Source organism: Elaeis guineensis, chromosome 6 (genome assembly GCF_000442705.2).
Source record: "Elaeis guineensis isolate ETL-2024a chromosome 6, EG11, whole genome shotgun sequence".
Classification (NCBI taxonomy): Eukaryota; Viridiplantae; Streptophyta; class Magnoliopsida; order Arecales; family Arecaceae; genus Elaeis; species Elaeis guineensis.
Window position 1 is genome coordinate 4351211 of NC_025998.2, and position 23222 is coordinate 4374432.

General features: G+C 47.1%; 1 protein-coding gene and 2 pseudogenes across 1 annotated transcript; 2 read left to right on the forward strand and 1 right to left on the reverse strand.

Annotated features, from left to right (window-relative positions):
• LOC140858651 (probable polygalacturonase) overlaps window positions 1–7809 on the forward strand; it is a 12171-nt pseudogene extending 4362 nt beyond the window's left edge.
• On the forward strand, window positions 7692–12832 carry LOC105047570 (probable polygalacturonase; annotated as a pseudogene).
• Window positions 12833–13537: 705 nt separating this feature from the next.
• On the reverse strand, window positions 13538–16628 carry LOC105047571 (pentatricopeptide repeat-containing protein At4g01030, mitochondrial). Its single transcript, XM_010926549.3, is given in 4 exon segments — window positions 13538–14076; window positions 14079–14861; window positions 14864–16390; window positions 16393–16628. Coding segments are annotated over 4 exon segments (2799 nt in total). The 5' UTR covers window positions 16562–16628; the 3' UTR covers window positions 13538–13756.
• Window positions 16629–23222: the final 6594 nt, after the last annotated feature.

Sequence of the window (23222 nt, forward strand, 5' to 3'; positions counted from 1 at the left end):
GCATCTATTGAGTCAGGAGCCGACCGAACTTGGAAAAGGTTCGGCAGGCGGACCTCCGTAGATGCACTTAGTCGATCATCGTCCGGCGCAGTGTCGGGGGTACGATAGTAAGTCGGGTCCCCATGCTCTTGCGTCGGGTTCCATGTCTTTTGACAGACGGTGGCAAGCCGAATGTCGTTCAGCCGGCCGTAGGTCGGTCGGCGAGTCGTGTGATAGACGGTGGCAAGCCGAATATTCCTTGACCGGCCGTAGCCTGGTCGGAAGTCGCGGCAATAGTCGCGTGGGCTTTTAGCCTTTCTTTCGGTCGGGGCCCGATCGGCCAGTCGGCCGATGGATTCTGCCCGAAAATTCGACCGTAGAAGGAGTATGAACTCCCGTCGCAACAGCTGCATCGGCCTTTGTTAGGGGCGGATGTGTTGCCGAAAGTCGAAGGAGTGTAACTCCCGTTCATAAGAGTCCGTCGGCCCTTGTGAAGGTCCGACGAGTCGTCGAAGGGGTATTGACTCCCGTCATTGTAGATGCATCGGTCCGTGTAAGGGCCCGATGTGTCGTCGGTGCCAGGTCCGCGTCGATGCGTCGGGGTTGAGCGCCGACCAGTAGCTGAAGAGTTAGAACTCCGATTTTTCAAACTGAACTTGTATTCCGACAATCGAATTACAGAATTCACTGGTAATACAGCTTCAAGTTGTCGGCGTTCCAAGTCCGGAGAATGGGCTTCCCCTCAAGGGTCTCCAGCCGATAGGCTCTCGGCCCGAAGGTGTCAGCAACCTTGTAGGGTCCTTCCCAGTTGGGAGCCAGCTTCCCTTGGTCCAAGGGCTTCGACACTTCTGCCTTCCTCAAGACTAGGTCGCCAGGCCTGAAGAGCTTTGGTCTGACCTTGGCGTTGTAATACCGGGCGACCCTCTGTCGGTATGAGGCCATTCGGATTTGAGCCTCATCTCGCAGTTCGGGGAGAAGGTCTAGGTCGGCCCTCCGACTTTCGGAGTTGTCTGGCTCTTGGTACTGCTCGACCCTTGAAGATGGCAGGCCAATCTCGAGCGGGATCATAGCTTCTGTCCCGTAAGCTAAACTGAACGGCGACTCCCCGGTCGGGACGCGGGGGGTCGTTCGGTAAGCCCACAGAACGGAGCCCAGCTCGTCGACCCAGAGACCTTTGGCTTCGTTCAGTCGGGTCTTGAGTCCATGGAGCAAGGTTCGGTTGGTCACCTCAACCTCACCGTTGGACTGTGGGTGCCCGACTGAAGTTAGTCGGTGGCGGATGTGGAACCTGGCGCAGAAGTCTCTGAAGTCTTGGTTGTCGAATTGCCGTCCGTTATCGGTGATGATGGTGTGCGGCAATCCGAACCTGAAGATGATGGACTTTTGGATGAAGTCCTCCATCTTCCGCTCGGTGATCTGCGCCAAGGGCTCGGCCTCGACCCACTTCGTGAAGTAGTCGATGGCGACAACGATGAACTTCCTCTGGCCCGACGCCGGTGGGAATGGGCCGAGAATATCGACTCCCCACTGAGTGAAGGGCCACGGAGCGACAATGGGAGCGATTTGGCTGGCCGGTTGGTGCTGAATATTGGCATACTTCTGGCATGGCTCGCACCTTCGGACCAACTCTGCCGCATCCTTCCTCATAGTCGGCCAGTAGTAGCCTTGTCGCAAGACCTTGAAGGCTAAGGACTTGCCCCCCAAGTGATTCCCACAAATTCCTTCGTGAACCTCTCGGAGAGCGTAGTCAGCGTCGGTTGGTCCCAAGCACCTGAGCAGAGGGAGGGAGAACGACCTCTTGTAGAGTCGGCCGTCCATGATCACATATTGCGACGCCGACCATCGGAGTCGCTTGGCCTCCGCGGGATCTTCGGGACTGGTCCCGTCGGACAGGTACCGGACGATCGGGTCCATGCAACTTGGTTTGGACGTTAGCTGCTGCACTTCTTCGACCCGATCGATGCTCGGCTGCTGGAGGTTTTCGACGAACGTCCGACCCAAAGAATCATAGGCCGACGTTGCCAACCTGGAGAGAGCATCGGCGCGGGCGTTCTCCGTCCTGGGGATGTGGGAGATCTCGAAATACTCGAGGCGGGCCACGAGGTCCTTTACCTTCTGAAGATACTTGATCATGGTCGGATCTCGCGCCTCGAAGTCGCCCTTGACCTGTCCCACGATCAGCTGAGAGTCGGAGAATGCCCGGAGGCTGTCGATGCGCAGCTCCTTCGCCATCCTCATGCCCGCGAGGAGTGCCTCGTATTCGGCTTGATTGTTGGAGGCCTTGAAGTCGAACCGGAGGGCGTATTCGGTGACTACCCCATCCGAATTCGTGAGCAGGAGCCCGGCCCCGCTTCCCTGAGCGTTGGAGGCTCCGTCGATGTGGAGTACCCAGGTGGAGATCGGGTCTGGCTCGGAGGCCGAATCTCGTCCCGGGCCTTTAGCTCCCGACCCTCGGTCGGTCGTCGGGCATTCGGCGATGAAGTCGGCCAAGACCTGAGCCTTCAAGGCAGGCCTTGGTCGGCACTGAATGTCGAACTCGCTAAGCTTCATCGCCCACTTAGCGAGTCGTCCGGATGTGTCGGGTCGGTGCAGTATGGCCCTCAGGGGCCGGTCGGTGAGTACCACAATGGCGTGGGCCTGGAAGTACGGTCGGAGCCGTTGCGCGGAGACGGTCAGGGCGAAAATCATCTTTTCCGTCTCCGAGTATCTGGCTTCGGCGCCGTGGAGCACTTTGCTGGTGTAGTAGATGGGCTGATGAGTTCGGCACTCGTTTTCCCGAACAAGCACCGAACTGATCGCCTCGGAAGATGTGGCCAAGTAGAGATACAAGGTCTCCCCGACTTGCGGCTTTACGAGCAGCGGTGGGGAAGCCAAGTACCTTTTCAGGTCTTCGAAGGCCTGTTCGCACTCATCCGACCAAGAAAAACCGTTCGCCTGACGCAGAGTCCTGAAGAACGGGAGGCACCTTTCAGCCGATCGGGAAATGAATCGGCTAAGAGCGACGATTCTTCCGTTCAGCTGTTGGACCTCCTTCTTGGTGTTCGGATGACGCATGTCGAGGATTGCCTTTATCTTCTCAGGGTTGGCCTCGATCCCTCTCTGAGAAACGAGGAATCCGAGGAACTTCCCTGAGGTCACCCCGAAAGCGCATTTGGTCGGGTTGAGCTTCATTCGGTGTCGTCGAAGGGTGCGGAAGGTCTCCTCGAGATCCTGAACATGGTCCGGGATCTGCGTGCTCTTTACCAGCATGTCGTCCACGTACACCTCCATGTTACGCCCGATCTGGTCTTTGAAGACCTTATTGACGAGTCGCTGGTAGGTGGCGCCGGCATTCTTTAATCTGAAGGGCATCACCCGATAACAGTAGAGGCCCTTGGGAGTCACGAACGCGGTGTGCTCCTCGTCTTCAGGCGCCATCCGGATCTGGTTGTACCCGGCGAAGGCGTCCATGAAGCTGAGCAGTCGAAATCCGGACGTCGCATCCACCAGCTGGTCGATCTTCGGAAGTGGGAAGCTATCCTTCGGGCAGGCTCGGTTGAGGTCGGTATAGTCGATGCAGATCCTCCACTTCCCGTTGGCTTTCTTGACCATGACAACATTGGCGAGCCAATCGGGATACGTGGATTCTCGGATGAAGCCTGCTTCGAGCAGCTTGTCCACTTCTTCGTCGATGGCTTTCTGCCTTTCTGGGGCGAAGGACCTTTTCTTCTGCCTCACCGGCTTCATTGTCGGGTCGATGTTGAGTCGGTGAGTAATTATTTCTGGAGGGATGCCCGACATATCTGCTGCCGACCAAGCGAATATGTCGGCGTTGGCCGTCAGCAGCTCCGCCAGTCGGTGACGTTCGGTGTCGGGCAATTGAGACCCGACCCAAACTTTCCTGTCGGGATTTTCTCCAATCGGGATTGCCTCGAGCTGCTCGGCGGGCAAACCCCGCTCTTCCTCCTCCCTTTGGTCCAGTTTGTCGATTGTCAGAGGATCCTTCGTCCCGTCGCTTTGAGCGGAGATTTGGAAGCATCGCCGAGCGAGCTGTTGATCTCCGTGCATCTCCCCGACTCCGTTTTTGGTCGGGAATCGAACAAGGAGATGGTACGTCGAGACGATCGCCCTGAGGGCGTTCAATCCGGGTCGCCCGAGTATGGCGTTGTAGGCCGAAGGAACTTGGGCGACCGCGAAAGTGAGGGAGACCATACTTTGCCGTGGTTCGGTGCCGACCGTCACGGGCAGGGTAATTTCTCCCTCTGTCGTGACGGTGTCTCCGGCAAAGCCGATCAGGGGCACAGGGATCCTCCTAAGTCGGTCAGTTGACAGTCGCATTCGGGAGAAGGTCGAGTAAAACAAAACATTTGTCGAACTTCCATTATCAACAAAAATTCGTTTTACATCATAATTGGCTATTGTCGCCGACACAACAACAGCATCGTCGTGGGGAGTCTGGATGCCCCGAACGTCGTTTTCTGTGAAGGTGATTACGTCGTCCGGTCGCGGCTTTTTCGTCGGCTCCCCTCCTGTAGACGTCCCCGGTCCCAGCCGCTTGGAGATCATGTTGATGACTCCGGCCGTCGGCTGGTTAGTCGGCGCCTCTTCAGTCGGCTGGGGGCGTCGATCGGCAATCGGTTGGGTCGGCGGACCCTTCCGGAATTTGCCGAGATACCCCCGGTGGATGAGATTTTCGATCTCATCCTTCAACTGGATGCACCGCTCGGTGTCGTGGCCGTGGCTCCGATGGAACCGGCAGTACTTCCGATGGTCGAGGCCCTTTGCCTTCAGAGGCGGAGGCCGTCGCAGGTATTTTTCCCCCTCGATCTCCATCAAGATCTGCGCACGGGGAGCGGAGAGAGGAGTGTAGGAGTCATACCTGGGACGCACCGGCCTCGGGGTCTGTCGCCGGGGTGATTTTTGGATCTGTCGGGGTGGAGAAAGCCGACTATTGGTCGGGGGCCTGCTTGGTTCGGCGGGCTCCCGACCTTTTCTCCACTTCTCCTTCGGACCCCTGGGCTCCGCCAAGCGTCGGTCGGACGCTCCTTCGTCCGCGCGCATATACTTGTATGCGCGCTCCAGTAGCTCGGCGTATGTTCGGGGGAGGGTCTTGTCCAGAGAATAAGTAAATCGGGACGACCTCAGGCCCCGCTTCATGGCTGAGACAGCCATGTCTTCGTTGAGGTCCCGGACCTCGAGCGTGGCCGCGTTGAATCGCGCCACGAAGTGTCGGAGCGTCTCGTTTTCCCCCTGCTTGAGGGAGAAAAGGCTGTCCGACGTTCGCGGCGGCTTTCGGCTGGTGCTGAAATGGGCCACGAATGAGTGCTCGAGCTGCGCAAAGGAATGGATACTGCCCGATCGAAGACCGGAGTACCAAGCCCTGGCAGCCTTGCGGAGCGTAGCAGGGAAGCCGATGCAGAAAAGAGCGTCGGTTGCCCCTTGAATCGTCATGAGAGCTTTGTAGCTCTCGAGGTGGTCGACCGGGTCGGTGGAGCCGTCGTATGGCTCCACGTGCGGCATCTTGAACCGACTGGGAATCGGCTCGTCGAGGACCAGTCGGGAGAGAGGTTGGGCGGTCTGGAAGTCGACGTCGTTCGAAGACCTCTGACCGTCCATCTGCAGTTGGGCGAGTCGGCGGTCGATTTTCTCGAACCGTCGCTCGTAGTCGTCCGCTCGTCGATGCTGGGAGACCCCAGGGGTGGAGCCTCCGGAAGATTCTGAGAGAGAGGCCGACGGTGTGCGCGGCCGCTTCTCCTTCCTTGCCCGTTCCAACGGGGAAGGAGAGGGCCGCTGGGACCGTCGGTCGTCGCGCCGTGGTCGTCCCTCCTCCTCTCCGTGGGAGCGCTGTTGGGAGCGCTCGCATGGAGGCGACAGGGGTCGGCGCGGCCGTCGGCGGCTGCTCCTGGAAGGCATAGGTCGGGCCGCCGGTTGTTGCTGGAGGCTTTTGACTGCGTCGGTCAGTACGGTCATCTGCCGTACGATGGCCGCAATCTGGGCCTCCGTGGTCACTGCAGGGCGCGGAGAGCTAGGCTCCGCCGTCGGTGGGGGCGGGGAGGCCTCTTCCGGCGGGAAGAGCGCCTCGCCGACCCAGTGACTCTCGATCGTTGAGCTCTTGTCTTTGTCATGCTGTTCCCCTTCCTGGCGCGCCAATCTGTTGCGGCCAATCCCCTCGTCGCCTGGTCGCCGGGAACGAGCGCCTGCAAAAAGGAAGTCCACACTGACCGGAGGTGGCTCCGGCGGGGACCCTCCGACGGTCAAGTCAGAGAGGTGACTGGGCAACAGTGAAATGCAGACAGAGAGCTCTGAGAAAGAGAGAGTGAGGGGGAGGAGCGAGCCTGCGTATGTGGGGGGGACGGGCGGATCGATCCCTTGCACTGTTGCCTTCCCTGGTATATATAGTGGAGCTAGGTATGGCGCCGTCATTAATGGCGCGGACAAGTGAGGAACTGTCAACTCACTGTGGACTGTCAGAGCCGCCGTGAAAACGTCATGTCGCCGTGTAGCCGTCTAATCACCAGGGTCGACCCGGCTCTCGGCGGGACAATGCCCCTAGGTAACTGCGCCGCATGTCCGTGTCAGAGCTGACAACGTCTGGCGGCTGTACGGCGGTTGGAGGAGCCGACCGACCCAAAGTCGGTAGCCAGATAAGTGGTGTCGGGTCCCTCCATTGGTCGGCGAGCATCATGTAAGTCGGCCATCGAACCTCGGGGTTCGGTCGGTCGGGATGGACATGCCCGACATACCCCCGGTCGGCAACGGGCCGTTGGACGGCCGGCGGTTAGCCGCTGATGGCTCCCGTCAGTCGGTCGCCCCGACCGACGATCGGTCGGCCCATCGGCCAGTCGGAGTCGTCCAACGGAGGCGGTCAGGCCGCTAGGCGGTCGGGCCGTCCGGTCGGTCGGACCCTCCGGTCGGTCGGGCCTCCCGGCAGTATGTCGGGCCCTACGGCAGTCGGTCGGGCCCTCTGGTCGGTCGGGCCTCCCGGCAGTCGGTCGGGCAGCGGGTATTCCCCAACAATAAGAAACATGTTGCATGCATAATCTGTGTCCCGGTCCTCTTGATTTCCAATTTATATAAACTCTGTGGAGGAATCTTGGTTGTATATACTACAATGATGCTTTGAATATTCCCCAAGTTAAGTTAATTGTATAGAAACAAAAACCTGCTATGACCAACAAACCAGCAGCGCCAAGATTGTAGATTAGCATTGATCTTAGAAAGATAAAGAGGTTAAGCATGATGTGTTAATAGACTCCATCCAACCTGCATAAGAAAAACCAAAAAGTAAGTTAGAGATTTCCTCACAACTCTCCCCTCTCTGTTTTTAAAAATACCACTCAATTTTTTCCTTCTGTGCGAAATTTTTCCATTCCATTCTGGGCCTATAAATTGTCCATGAAACATTCACCCTTTTCTCATTTTATCACACATATCACTTTTGTACCCCATAGAATGAAAGACTATCATTTGTTCCCCAACAAGATATAGATATACATCAGCCAGCATAATGAATCACTTCTTGCCAATGAACAGAGTAGAGCACCAGGTCGTCCAGATAAACTCTAGTGTTTCCTTGAATACCCAGCTCCTTGGTGTGCCATAGATATAAACATATTTAATATCCAGTTTCTACGCTTATCGTTTCCAATGAAGATGAATATTAATGGTATCTATATTCAAAAAAATGTAGATAGAAACATAGATACGCTTGAGATTCTTTCCACTTCTCAGCCGTCTTCATTTGCAAAGTTCAATTACTACACAAGACAACAAGACCCCGAGCGCTGCCGCCTGGACATTCCTCACCTCTTTCACGTCCGCTGCTCGGCCGAGATCTTTTGTTTCACCTGAGGCCATTAAAAAACTCACAGTTTGAGGCTTCTCGGCGACCACTCTCCGACAAACCTCTCCTTTCCTTCCCCTGTTTCCAGGTCTCTTAAGCGGTACGAACTCTCTCCATCACTCCCTCCTCTTCTAAATTTCTTTCCCCTTTGGTTCCTTCTTCTTCTCAAATTAATCCATTTCTTTAGACTGCTTCTTTGTTGGATCAAGGACACTTCCATTGCTCCTAATTATCTGTATCTAATCAAATCCATATAAAAAATCCATTTTTTCCTCATCAAAGGCTCACGTCCATAGAAGAAAACCAATTTTCTCCATTAAAAGCTCAATTCCAAATTAAAACATTTTTTTTTCCCAAAAAATCTTTTTCTTGGAGTTTTCTCTGTGGTGTTTCGTTCTGGAATCGCTGATACCGACAGCATACCTCTTTTCCAATCAAATCCATGTAGAAAACCATTCTTATTAAAAAGCTTATTTTGGAACTTTTCTGTTCGGAGTTTCGTAGTGGAATCGCTTCTTCGCTTCTGTCGACAAAACCCCAACTTTTCCTGCTTTTTCTTTCTTTAGGATGGCGTCACGGCCAGCGGTGTCGCTTGTACTGATAGCGGCGGTCCTTCTCTTGGTGGAATGGGACTCGCGGGCGGTGGCAGCGGAGGGGGAGGAGACGTGCTCGGGGATAGTTCCCATGAAGAGTCGGGTTCGGCGGTATCGGTGGCCGATTTCGGCGGGGTGGCGGATGGCCGGACTCTCAATACGGCGGCGTTCCAGAGGGCCGTGGCGGAGATAGAGCGGCGACGGGCGGCCAATGGCACCCTCCTCTACGTCCCGCCGGGGGTCTGGCTCACGGGGCCCTTCAATCTCACCAGCCACATGACCCTCTTCCTCGCCAAGGGCGCCGTCATCAAGTCCACCCAGGTTTAATCTATATCTCCCTCTACGTTTGTGTTTTTGATAAAAAGATCCTTTTTTTTATTACTCCCACCCCAAGAAGAAGAAAGAAAGAAAAGGAAAAAGAGATCCTTCTTTTCACCTAATCCTGATACCAATAAAATATAAGTACACTGCCTGGCCAGTAGGCTCAGCTCACTGTTTCTTTTCTGTGCGCTCTTCGGACGTACGTATTCGCGATGAACATAGGCAATCATGGAGAAGGTTTCGCCTTCTTCTTCCTGGCATTCATCTACTCTAAGATCTTATTCCGAATCTTGGTGTTTTGGGCCAGATAGATGGGTGATGAGTGTATAAGTTTTGGGTTGTAAAACTTTTAAGCAATTTCCATTTTGTTTTTCCTTCTATTGGATGGTGCAGGATACATCAAGCTGGCCTTTGATTGATCCTCTGCCATCATATGGGAGAGGTCGCGAGCTACCGGGTGGCAGATATATGAGTCTAATTCATGGGAACGGGATTCAAGATGTGATAATAACAGGTGCATCTTTTTTCCGTTGCTGCTTTTGCAACAATACTTGCACCGCTTTGTTGCTTTCTGCTCTGAAGAATTATTTAGTTAATTTAAAGGTCAGAAATAACATTGTCAAAATCCATTTCTTAACATTATCATGGAAAGACTTAGATAATTTTAGCGTTCTAAGCTTTGACATATACTGATCTGGTTTGTGTCGAATGATTGGATGGTGTGAAAAGGATCATTCTGATTTTGTCAAGTTTGAATCACTCCTTCTGCCCCTCCTTCTACTATCCTGTTCATTTTAAAACAAGTGTTATCAGCAACTGAATCATTTATATGTCTATAAATATATTTAACACTGCATGGTTTTATTTGATTTGACACAGCTACTATATCAGGATGCTCTGCAAATAAAACACAAAATCAAGAAGAAAAGAAAAGAAGCATGCATTATCTGTAACAGAGACGTACAGCTAGCCTGGACAACATTTGAAAACCTGGAAATCTAAAGATAGTGAGCAATACTATCACTTGTGTGAGATGTTCAAACTTTATAAGAAATCCTGTAATGTGGGGTGCTGCAGCGCTAGTATTTTAATTTTAATGTCCACCTTTGGTGGGCCAAAGTAAATAAGAGATTCTGAAAGATGCCAATCTGCTTAAGCACAATAGGTGGGAGAGGACTGTTACATTTGCACCACTTCCATGTGTTTTCAGACGAATATTATTGAAGAATTTTATGGTTATGAAGCCAGAGCAATCTCTCTTCTTGAAAGTTCAGATGTTCTCTAGAATTTGTGGGTGGATCAAGCATTCAAGCTCGATCGAGGAAAGCATCAACAACCTTATTGGCTGGATAGGTGAAGCAAAAAAGCTTTTTTTTGACTTTGTCTTACATGCTAGGAGTGCCTCAACTTTGGGAAAGCCTAAAGAATCTGACTTCAAAGATGACAAAATAGAAGCAAATGCTATTCTGTTTATTATTATTATTATTATTATTATTATTATTATTATTATTATTATTATTATTATTATTATTATTATTATTATTATTTAATCTGGAAGATAGTTGTCACAATGGCAAGCTTTTCTGAGTAGGCTAGAAATTAACTACCCAAGTTAACTGGAACTCATACTTTTATTCTTACTTTACTGCATTGCGTTTATGTTCTCTACATAATAATTTTCTTTACTAAATGATGGTCCTGTCTATACTTGTAACCTGATCATGAATTTGAATGCGTTGTTCTGTGCACATATAATTACTATGTGATGTAAAACCTCTGGTATGTATGTAGTGCATATGTATGTTTGCGCGCATGGATGTATGTATTTATATCTATTTTGTTCCTTAATTTATTTCATACTAATATAATCCTCTGAATTAATGAATATAGGTCTTCTGTTTAAATAATTCCTGTGCTTTTTTTTTTTTTGGTAACATTTGTTGTTCACAGGTGAGAATGGAACAATTGATGGCCAAGGTGAGGTCTGGTGGAATATGTGGAGGCGAAGAACCCTACCTTTCACAAGACCACATATCTTGGAGCTCATGTACTCTAGAGATATCATTATTTCTAATCTGGTCTTCTCCAACTCACCATTTTGGAACATCCACCCTGTTTATTGCAGGTGAACATTACACATTCAACTTTTCACTGTATTTTATTTCCCCAATCAAGGCACCATATTATCTTATAATCTATTAAAATAGCAAAATTTAGTGCCCTTCTTTCAATAAAAGAATGTCATGGAAAATCCTTGATATCATACCACTTTTGTTTGCAGTATCAAAATCATGAAAAATTTATCCGAAATAATATTGAACCCTTCAAATCCTTATATATTGCCACTATTAACAATGTTGCATTTTTGGCTTAATGAAAATGACATTATAACCTTGTCAGAACTATTATATATTCCTGTACTTTTCACAATTCCAATTATTGTGAAACTACATTTATTGTTTGAAATTCTTCGTTTCTTATAGTTGTTTTTGATGCTTGATCGTAATTCTTGATAGGTTCCCTGTTTTATGTGATATTTTGCTCTTTGCATTGTATCTTCCTTATTGGCTAAAGCTTAGGTGTTAACCACAATATTTTTTGATTTCTTTTTCTTGTTCTTTTGATTTAGTAAAGTTTCTAGATTTAATTACGGAGAAAAAAAGGTGGAACTAAGGGGCAATGCGGTGTCTCTAAAGGAAGCTTGATTTTGGTTTGACACATGCTAAATAAACTTTCCTCAACTTTGTTTATTTGCCTTTAAGTTATAATGAGAATGCTAGAGACATTCTAAGCTAGCTTGTGTGGAAGTTTCAATGAGAACGTTTCATCTGGAAGTGTGTAGATGTAAGCCCAACGACATTATTGTAAATTATAATTGATCCGACCAAACATTGGATATTAATATGGCATTCTCTATGCTAGGCTTCTGGTGTGGCCGCTCATAAGTCGCTCTGCATCCTTTTTCATGTCTACACAATATAGTTTGTTTGCACTGTTTTAAAACAATAATCTGGAAAAGAGGGTTCAGCCTCTCTAACTTCTAAATATCATGTTTTTTCCATCTTTGCAGCAATGTGGTAGTAAGAAATGTGACTGTGTTGGCTCCATATGATTCTCCCAACACAGATGGAGTTGATCCAGGTATTCTTATTCTACTGATCCAATTCCCTTACCATGGATAAAAAAAGAAAGAAACAGCCTATTCAGTCATGTTGTCTTGAATAATAAAAGAGCCAGACAGTGTTATATCATTTGAAGAGTTATACTCTTGTCTGCCATGTAGTCTTGTATTTTCGCTTGCATCGCCTACAGCATCATTCTTGTTTAGAACTGGACGGCTCTTGTGTTTGGCACATAGCTCACCTAATCCCTAACTACTGGCTTGTTAATTCAATTTCTCTCTGCAGATTCCAGCTTACATGTCTGCATAGAGGACTGTTTTATCTCAACAGGGGATGATCTGATAGCTGTGAAAAGTGGGTGGGATGAGTATGGTATAGCCTATGCCCACCCAAGCTCGGATGTCACTGTTCGGCGGTTGACAGGCTCGTCGCCTTTTGCTGGCATTGCAGTTGGAAGTGAAACCTCTGGTGGGGTAGAGAACGTCTTAGCAGAGAGGATCCATATCTATAACACCAGCGTTGGGATACATATAAAGACCAATTCTGGTAGGGGTGGGTATATAAGAAACATAACTATCTCAGGTGTGAATATGAACCATGTTCGCAATGGTCTGAGAATTAAAGGTGATGTCGGAGGTCATCCTGATGACAAGTACAATCCAAATGCCCTCCCGGTTGTCGATGGTTTGACTATCAAGAATGTGTGGGGTGTTGACATCCAGCAGCCTGGGTTGATAGAGGGCATCAAGAACTCGCCTTTCACACGTATATGTCTTTCAAATATTACTCTTAATGGTGCTGGAGACGTGCCGTGGAAGTGTAAGGATGTGAGTGGTGGTGCCCATAAGGTGCAGCCATCACCATGCACAGAGTTGACCAGTACTTTTGCGATGAGATTTCATACCCATGCAATCTAATGTTTGGTTGTTTGTTGGCTGCTGTCATTATCCAGCAAATTCATGTTTTTGCCAATTGGCTAATTGAAATAAAATTTGAGTATAAAGTATGATGCTTTTATAAAAAATATGCAGGTTCTATACAAAAGAATCTATATCCCATGTTTTTTTTTGTTGGTTACAGTATATCCCATCTTTTTCAAAGCATGAAAAAGTTTGAAGTTATTGGCTGAATGCCAGAGGTATTGCCGATATAAATATCATCTGGGCAGAAGGCAAGCTGTCTCGAAGGAATTAATAAAAATGCAGATTGATCTTTATGGAAAATGCATTTTAGACTCGTTTGGTTCGCGGGAAGAAAATGAAAAATGCATGACTGGCTTAATTTGTTGGCGGTGGAAATCATCAGCCTTTGATAAAAATAGAGGCACTGAAGCATTCACACATCTTATTCCAAACAGATTGTCTGGGACTTGTTAAAAATGGTGTGCAGCACAATATGGAAAGGAGCTGTGCAGCATAGCTTTACAAAAGTTAATGCAGGGTAACTTAGCAACAGATGTGTTTTAAAATTCTTGGAAGGCTCAGGTCTCCACTTATCTCCTAGAAGTTATTTGTAATTCTCTGCCGATGAGAAATGTTTTATTTTATTACTTCAGGTTATTTTAGTGATTTCATAGTCTATTCGGGTACTTTTCAGACCAGTTTTAGGCTTCTAGCATCACAGCAGCAGATCAGAGCTTTTGTTCCATACAGTTAGCAGACATGACAACGAAAACAAACAAACAAAAAAACAAAAGCAGAAAACAAAAAACACTCAAAGCATGGTGCCTTTGCCGCTTTATTTGCTGTTCTCCACAATCATTACATAGTTTAGATAATTTTTTTTTTTTCTTGTGAATCAACCAACATGTACAAGATTTACCCTTAGCAGTCAAGAGGTAAGGAAAGTGATCTACAAGTAACCCCTGCTCATTGAGTCAAAGCTTCAGAGCCAGATCTAGTATTGTTTTCCTCTGCACTTCACCAATAGTCATTGCAAGAGCATTTCCCATCTATGAAATGATGAAATCGAACCCCATCCCTAAGGTAAATCTCATGACCACTTATTCTTGACATATACTTTGCCACCATATGGCAGTCATTGCACACCCTGGTGTTCTTAATTACCCTGATTGGCGTGCTCTTATCAGTGTTGATCAGTCCATAAGTGATTGCCAACTTCTCAGTGTGACTCCTAAGCAATTTCTCCTTTTCTTCCTCCCCAACATTTTGAACTATGCAACTGGTATCAGGAACATATCCTAACCCCCTCATTTCAGAAATCAACTGATACAATTCAAATATATCTCCCCAATATCTGGATGGGGTCTCCCATCAACCTCGAAGGCATGTACGGTTTGATTAATCTGTATCCAGCTCCAACCAGCCCTGCTCTTCACCCCCACTGCATGCATTGCATCCCTTACATTCTCTGCATCTTCCCATCGGTTTTCGTAGGCATATACACTTATCATCAGCAAATAATTTGCAGAATTGTATGGCTCCAATTGGAACAGATTCTTAGCAGCTATTTCAGCAAGCTCCAAATTTCTATGAGTTCTGCAACCTCCAAGGAGAGCACCCCATACACTAGCATCTGGTTCCAATGGCATATCTTGTATAAAGTCCCATGCTTCATCAAGATACCCACCCCGAGCAAGGAGATCAACCATGCAAGTATAATGCTCCAAAGTTGGTGTCACATTGTAGCAGTTCTTCATGTCATCAAAATATTTCCATCCTTCACTGATTAGGCCTGCATGTCTGCAGCCAGAGAGCAGTGCAGTGAAGGTAATACCATCTGGCTTAAATCTTGACATGCACATCTCATCGAAAAGTGAAATGGCTTCTCTTCCTCGACCATGTGCTGCAAAGCCATTAATCATGGCATTCCAGGAGGCCAGATTTTTGTTTCGAATCTTTTTAAAACTTCGATGAGCATGAAGCAAACTGCCAGACTTGGAATACATGTCGACAAGTGCGGTCGCAACCACCACATCTCCATCGAATCCCTTCCTCGCGGCGAAGCAGTGTAACTCCGCACCCTTCTTTAACAAAGCAAGGGCTGCAGAAGCTCGTAGCAGCTAGCTATGGTAACTAAATTGGGCTCGATTCCTTCATCCTGCATTTCTGCAAAGAAATACATTGAATCCTCATATTGTCCATTCTGACAGCATCCAGAGATGAGAGCTGTCCATGAGATCACATTTGGTTTTATGCCATTTGCTTTCAATTGATGAATCAATATCTTAGCTTGACTGCTCATCCCTTTCATCGAATATCCCGCAATCAGGCCATTCCATGTGGTCAAATTTGGTCGACTCCCTTCCCCCTCCATTTTCTTCACAAGTTCTAAAGCTTCATCAAGTAGCCCATTTTGCGCATACCCTGAAACCAATGAATTCCATGTAAGGACATTTTTATGCTTCATAATATCAAAGACTCTTCGAGCATCGGTGACACCAAGACATTTCATGTACATATCGATCAGCGAAGTTCCTACATACACATTGCTCTCTAGCCAATTTCTCATTACGTAGCCATGAATTTGCTTCCCATGTTCAAGCAAACCAGAGTCACTAATTGTCCGAAGAATGCTGGTGATCGAACTCGAATTTGGCTTTAGACCCTCCTCTTGCATTCTTCTGAAGAGTTCAAAGACTTCATTTATGGATCCATGATGTGAGTGACCAGAGATCAGACTATTCCAAGTCACCAAATCAGGCTCTATACCAGATGAAATCATCTTACTGAATAGCTCTTTTGCATCATCTAGAAGTCCATTAAGAGAGCAACAAGAGATCATGGAATTCCATGAGACCAGACTCCGGCTTCCGATAGATTTGAAAACTCTTCTTGCCAGCTCCGTTTGAGAATTCTTGGAGTACATGGTGATCAAAGAATTACTTACCGATAGGTTCGGGAAAAGTCCAGATCTCATGACATGCCCATGTATTGCCTTCCCTTGTTTTAATGCTTCAATTCTCCCGCAGGCGTGTAGAACTTTAGCAATCGTGACTTCATCAGTTCTCACGCTTAAGAATTGCATGTCGTGGAACAATTCAAGCGATTTCAACCACGTTCCACCATCCACATGCAACACAACCAATTTGTTCCACAAAATAGAATCTTTCATGGCAGCTTCTTCGAACAACTTCTCAGAAAATTCTACGCTCCAGCAACCAGCATACAAATCCATCATGGAACATTTGAGATAGCTTTCACTGTCCGAGCCCACTTTAATGAGAAAGGCATGGATCTGGAAACCCAACCATGCATTCGTCTCCTCAGCACAAATCCTTAAAGCAGCTGCAAGAATTCCAGTGCTAAACACCTCTCCAATCCTATGCAGTTCTTGGAAAATTTCAAGCAACTCGCTTGGATCTCTCCCTCCACCGCCGAAAGTATTGATCAAATAACTCCATTGTAGTGCACCACACTGCAAAGCCACGGAGAAAACTGCAGCGGCGGATCGGAAATCCTTGAAACATGAGTACATTTGGATCAACCTATCCATGGTCGAATCCGACTTCCATTCCTCTGTTGTTCTAAGGATCTGGGCGTGGATTTGCTTGACTGAGTCCAGAGACTTAGAGTACAGGGGATCATGTAATAGGATGGGAGGGAGGGAAGTGAGAGGAGAGTAGAAGAAGGTGGGGCTTCTATGGTGATCTCTGGGATTTGGAGGGCTTGGAACGTTGGAACTGTCCTTCTCTCTCTCGAGTTATGAGACGACTTTATGGGAGAAGACGGTATGAAGCGAGGAAGGGAAATGGTTTGCTCCATGGAAATCGAAAATTCCGCCGTTAACGAGCTTAGAGAAGAGAGGAAGTAAAAGCGGCAGCAGGAAGAGAGAGACACCGCGCACCACTTGTTGGATCTCCAATGGATAAGCCCTGTTGACTGTCACCAATCGTGGACCAGAATTTTGGACCGTCTGATCTTGGCAGTTTCAAACTGGATGTTGTTCGATCGAACTTGGAAGCTGTTTATGAGACATAAGAGACTAGTACTGTCAAAATGGGGCCCGGCCCGGCCACAAGGACCTAAAATTTGATGGGCCGGATCGGACCGGGCTAGGCCCATCTAAAAAATAAGATATAATATTATTGGCCTAGCCGAGCCTTTAAAGGCAATAGGTCGGGCCGGACCAGTCATAGGCCTTAAATCTCAAATGACTGATAAAAAATTAATAATCTGATAAAAAAATCAACATATCGTCAATTGAAAGTTGAAACATCATCGATTCAACCATTTAAAATTAAAAAATTCAACCCAAATATTAATAAAGTAGAAATTAAAAGTTTGTAACATCACCAATTCAATAATTTATCACACTAAATCATGTAAAATACTAAAATTTAATGTCCACAATAAATCATATTTCACTATTTTCATTGGTCTCTTTCTCAAGCTGTACGATATTTGAATTCGAATAAAATCTAATACTAATAGTAATAGAGTTTTTTTTTAATTTTTTTTAAATTTTTATGGTCCAACTGAGCTAGTCCGGTCCAACCCATATTAGTCTTGGTCTGATGTGGGGTGGGCCAAATAGATCTGATTATTATTTAGACTATTCATATGGCAGCCCAGTCTATCCCATTTACAAGATTAGATCGGATCGGCCCTGTGAGCCAAGTCCATTTTGATAGCCCTACATAAGACAGCACTGGATGCCAAGACAAGTCAGTGCAGGGAGGGAACATGGGTATTTCTCTTCTTCTTCTTCTTCTTCTTCTTCTTTTGAAAAGTCCTTCTCATAGAGTTGTTGATGCAGGTTGATAACCCGCAAATGCAATCCAAAAGAACCGACCAACGTGTAAGATTCAGGTATTTAAAAAAAAGAAAATCAATAAATTATTGGATTGGGCTTGATTTTCAAAAATACATCTAAATTATTATGTGATCGGATTTGCATATAAACAGGTCCATATCGGAAATCTAGAAACTTAGACTTACACACACACACACACACATACATATTTATATATATAAACATATAATTATACATTTAGTGTATAAATTCACTCTTTTTTTTTTTGATGAAATGAATCCACTCCTTGCAAGGCCCAACATTCTTGACTCTCTGAAAGCACCACCAGCAAAAATCATTAAGACAAAGGTCGGCAATGGAGTGTGCGAGGGCAGCGATGAAGAAGGGAGGAGGTGGAGGAGAGTGACAGATCTGAGTTCCTAGATAAAATCGGGTCAGGATTTGGCTGGTCCAATTTGCACACATCAAGCCGGATCAGATCTTTAATATATCATATTAAGTAGGGATGTAGGTCAAGTTGGATCAGGATACGACCAATGTGCTTATCTGCACTTGCAAGCAAATTCTTTTAGGAAACCATATGTTAGAATTTGACGCCTCGAGATTCAGCCCACATTAAGCCCACAGCGAGGTTCGCGGCGAAAAACGGAGTCCAACGAGACCAAGATCACCTGAAACGGAGCTCGGATGGAGGAGATACGAGCTTTTGAAGTTGGCACGAGAATTGAGGCGGTGGAGGACCGCCGGCGACCGGCAGCGGGCGGCGGCGACGCGGCCGCAGGCGGCGGCGCGCGGGACGCGGGACCCAGGTCCGTGCGGGACGCGCGACCCAGGCCCAGGCCCGCGCGGGACGCGCGTCCCAGGCCCAGGCCCGCGCGGGACGCGCGACCCAGCGGCCTGCTGGCCCATTGCCCCGGTCCACCGTGGATCGGGTGGTCCACGGCGCGGTCTGTGGACCGCGTGGGCGTTTCCCACGCGTTTCTCGCGGTCCACGATACTATTTCGTGGATCGAAGAGCGATCCAACGGCCCAGAGGGCTCCGGGTCTTGATCCAACGGTCCGGAGGGGTTTTTGGCTTTGTTTAGGACTCCTAATCACTCTCTAATCAAGTTTTAACCTATGTTTAAGCCTTAAAAAGGCCTGAGAACGAACAGTAGGGGTTCGGTTTCTCGCCGCCGTACGAACCGAGAGGAGAGAGAGAGGCGTGAGGCGCTGTGAGAGAAGGAGCAGGAGGCTCCTGGACAGCGGTTGCCAGACTCTTCAGGGGTTCAGGGGGTCTCCAAGAGAGAGAGAGCTTTTGTGAGGGGAACTTCAGGTGAGAAAGAATTGGGTGTACAAGGGTTGAGGGTGAGGTCTCCTCTTGTAAAATTTTCTTTTCATAGTGAAGTTTGCATGCCCCGTGGAGGCGAGCCCTTTTGTGGCTGATCCACGTATTTTGATTATTTTTTTCCTTTTGTTTTGGTTCTTCTTTCTTCCTGCTGCATCGCATGGTACTGAAAGGATCTTGGGAGGTGGTGTCCTGGCCAGACATCCACCCAACAAGTGGTATCAGAGCAAGGCGGTACAAGGACGCAGATTGCAGTGGTGGTGAGCAAGACTGAAGATGGAGAAAACAGGAACAATCAAGATAGAGATCAACAAGTTTGATGGTAAGAGCAATTTCTCCTTGTGGCAGGCAAGGGTGAAGGACGTGCTCATCCAACAGGGGTTGATCGATGCTCTCTTGTGCGATGAGAAGCCGACCACCATGAAGGTGCGGGATTGGAAACGGCTACAGATGCAGGCGGTGAGTACCATCCGTATGTACCTGACGGATGAGGTGGTGATCCATGTGCTGAGCGAGACTTCCCCGACGGTGCTGTGATCGAAGCTCGAGGAGTTGTACATGGCGAAGTCTCTCACCAACACTCTTTTCCTCTGGAGGCAGTTTTACCAACTGCGGATGACTGAGGGACAGAGCGTGCAGGAGCATCTGAGCCACTTCCAGAAGATCCTCACCGACCTTCTCAGCGTTGGCGAGAACGTTGAGGAGAAGACAAGGGCGCTGGTTTTGCTGGCGTCGCTTCCTTCTTCGTATGAGTCCTTGGTGACTGCTCTTCTAGTGGGGAAGAGCACTATCAAGATGGACGAGGTCACCGCAGCGATACTCCAGAACGAGGTTCTCAGGAGGGAGAACCCAGCTTCGAGCTCAGGTGTCGATAGCTCAGCTTTGGTGACTTCTGGAGGTGCAGGAGGCGGTAGACGGAGCGACAGGAGATCGCATCGAGGGCGGTCTAAGTCCAGGAGGGACTTGAGCAAAATCAGATGTTACCGGTGTGAAGAGTTGGGGCATCTAGCCAGAGATTGCCCTCAACTGAAAAATCGGACGGTGGCTGCTGTAGCGACGGCCGGCAGTGATTCAGATGGAGATGTCCTGGAGATATCTGACGAGGTATCTACTTCTTCCCAGCAGTGGATATTAGATTCTGCATGCCCCTATCATGTGTGTTGCAGAGAGGAGCAGTTTGACTCCCTGGAGAACAGTGAGAGCACTGTATATCTGCCGAATGGATCGAGCTGTGCAATCAGAGGCATTGGGACGGTCAGCTGGAGGACACATGACGGTGCAGTGAGGAGATTGGGGGAGGTCCGATACATACCCGATTTCAGGCGGAATCTTATCTCACTTAGCAGACTGGATTCGAGAGGCTACAGGACGGTAGCTGGTGGAGGAATCCTGAGGGTGCTACGCGGCGATAGGATTGTGCTGGAGGGGAAGAAGGGAAGCAGAGGACATTATTACCTGGCAGGGAGCCCAGTGCGAGGTGGAGCATCGGGAGCCAGATGGAGCCCAGAGCGAGGTGGAGCTCCAGGAGGCGGATCGGGCACGAGACAGGAGACTCGGGAGGACGAAAGGCGACGTCGCAAGGTAAGATTCCTATTGCCGCAGGATGATGCCCTGAGCAGGTCTCAGGTCAGGAGGAGCACAGCATACGACGGAGATGGGATCGAGCAGCCTGGCTCGACTCCCATGTTTGCCCATCCATGATCAGCAGGCGATTGCCCCAGGGCATGGGGGCGAGGAGATCCAGAAGCTCTCAGAGTTTGGAGGAGGCCGAATATCGAGTCGAGGTGGAGATTGTTAGGATTTGACGCCTCGAGATTCAGTCCACATTGAGCCCACAGCGAGGTTCGCGGCGAAAAACGGAGTCCAACGAGACCAAGATCATCAGAAACGGAGCTCGGATGGAGGAGATACGAGCTTTTGAAGTTGGCACGAGAATCGCGGCGGCGGAGGACCGCCGGCGACCGGCAGCGGGCAGCGGCGGCGCGCGGGACGCGCGACCCAGGCCCAGGCCCGCGCGGGACGCGCGACCCAGCGGCCTGCTGGCCCATTGGCCCGGTCCACCGTGGACCGGGTGGTCCACGGTGCGGTCTGTGGACCGCATGGGCGTTTCCCACGCGATTCTCGCGGTCCACGGCACTATTCTGTGGACCGGAGCGCGATCCAACGGCCCAGAGGACTCCCGGTCTTGATCCAACGGTCCGGAGGGATTTTCAGCTTTGTTTAGGACTCCTAATCACTCTCTAATCAAGTTTTAACCTATGTTTAAGCCTTAAAAAGGCCTGAGAACGAACAGAAGAGAGTAGGGGTTCGGTTTCTCGCCGCCGTACGAACTGAGAGGAGAGAGAGAGGCGTGAGGCTCTGTGAGAGAAGGAGCAGGAGGCTCCTGGACAGCGGTCGCCAGGCTCTTCAGGGGTTCAGGGGGTCTCCAAGAGAGAGAGAGCTTTTGTGAGGGGAACTTCAAGTGAGAGAGAATTGAGTGTACAAGGGTTGAGGGTGAGGTCTCCTCTTGTAAAATTTTCTTTTCATAGTGAAGTTTGCATGCCCCGTGGAGGCGAGCCTTTTTGTGGCTGATCCACGTATTTTGATTGTTTTTTTCCTTTTGTTTTGGTTCTTCTTTCTTCCTGCTGCATCGCGTGGTACTGAAAGGATCTTGGGAGGTGGTGTCCTGGCCAGACATCCACCCAACACCTTAGATATTAGTTTGCATCATATATATATATATATATACATATATATATATATATATACATATATATATATATATATATATATATATATATATATATATATATTTACTTGTATATCCTCTTAAACATTTAAATTTGCATGTATATTTTTTCAAAATTGATATTTATATGTATATCCTCATAAAATACTTATTTTGTATATATATCTTTTTTTTCTTATTTTTTTGTATATGTACCCATATCATTTAACGTCGTTAAAAAAAATTAATGGTTTAAAATTTAAATGACTAAAATATCTTTATGGATAGATGTGCAAAAAGAAAATTTATAAGGGTATATACACAAATAGCAATTTTATGAGGATATTCATGTAAATTTGAATATTTAGAAGGATATACACGTAAAAAATTTTAATTTAATTTTTATCTATTTCATCTAGATGGATTCAGATTCTCATACTCTATAATGTAGTAACATATTACATAATATAACAACATGATGACGATATTATATAATATTTTATATATTATAATACTATATTATATTTTATTTTTATGTAAGATGGAACGATTATGTCCATCCTGTAACAACATGATATACTTTATATATTTCACAAAGATTTTTTTGATAAAAATTTTTAAAATAAAATAGAATAAAATTATAAATTTTTATTGTTACATAATGCTAAATCCACAACTATGTCCACTCTATGCACATGTACAAACTATTCATCTAATATTAGTTTTAGATACTTTTCTTAGAAATATATTATTATATATTAGAAGAAACATAGATGACTATGATCTATTTATTTTCTAAATAAAATAATTTTGATCTATCATTTGATGTAAAGATTATTTTAATTTTGATCTATCATTACATCGATGATTCAAGCCGTTGGATATGATCTACTATCTCAAAACTGCTTGCACATCAAAAATTATATAATTTAAAAATTCTTAGTCTGTGCATCAAGTGATCAAAAAATATATATAATTCAATTTTATTTAGACTGTCCAATTTTTGACTACTTAATGCATAGACTAGAGATTTTCAAATCATATGATTTTTTATTTTCAAACAGCTTTGAGATAGTAGATTACATTCAATGACTTAAATCATTGATGTAAGACCCTATTATGAAGTTTTGATCTGATCGGATCTAAGTCCAAATCTGATCGATCTAACTCTAATATGACTATATATATATATATATATATATATATATATATATATATATAATTTTTTCTGACAACTCATAACAAAATAGTTAAAAAAAAAAAAACAAAACAAAATTCGTAGGTTCACCGTGTGAAACAACCCTGTTTTTTTTTATCAAGAATTCAATTATTTTGAAGTTTAACTTGACCCAGTTTCGAGCTATCAAACTGGACTGGCGTGCGGCATAGCTTTCAGTTGATGTACCACGGAAATCGGGATGGTGAGATGTGCGTAGAGCACGAGGCGATACGTAACGAAGCAATTTAGGAACCGTCGCATGGCACGAGGGCTGTAAAGCAGCCAGGAAGGCTCAGCAGTCTTTAAAAATTTCATACATTTTCTTTAGCTTCTTTTATTTATTATTTTAGCTCCTCCCTATACGTTGCTTTCCTCTTTTTACGTTTTTATTTTCCGAGCCCATTTCCAAACGAGTCA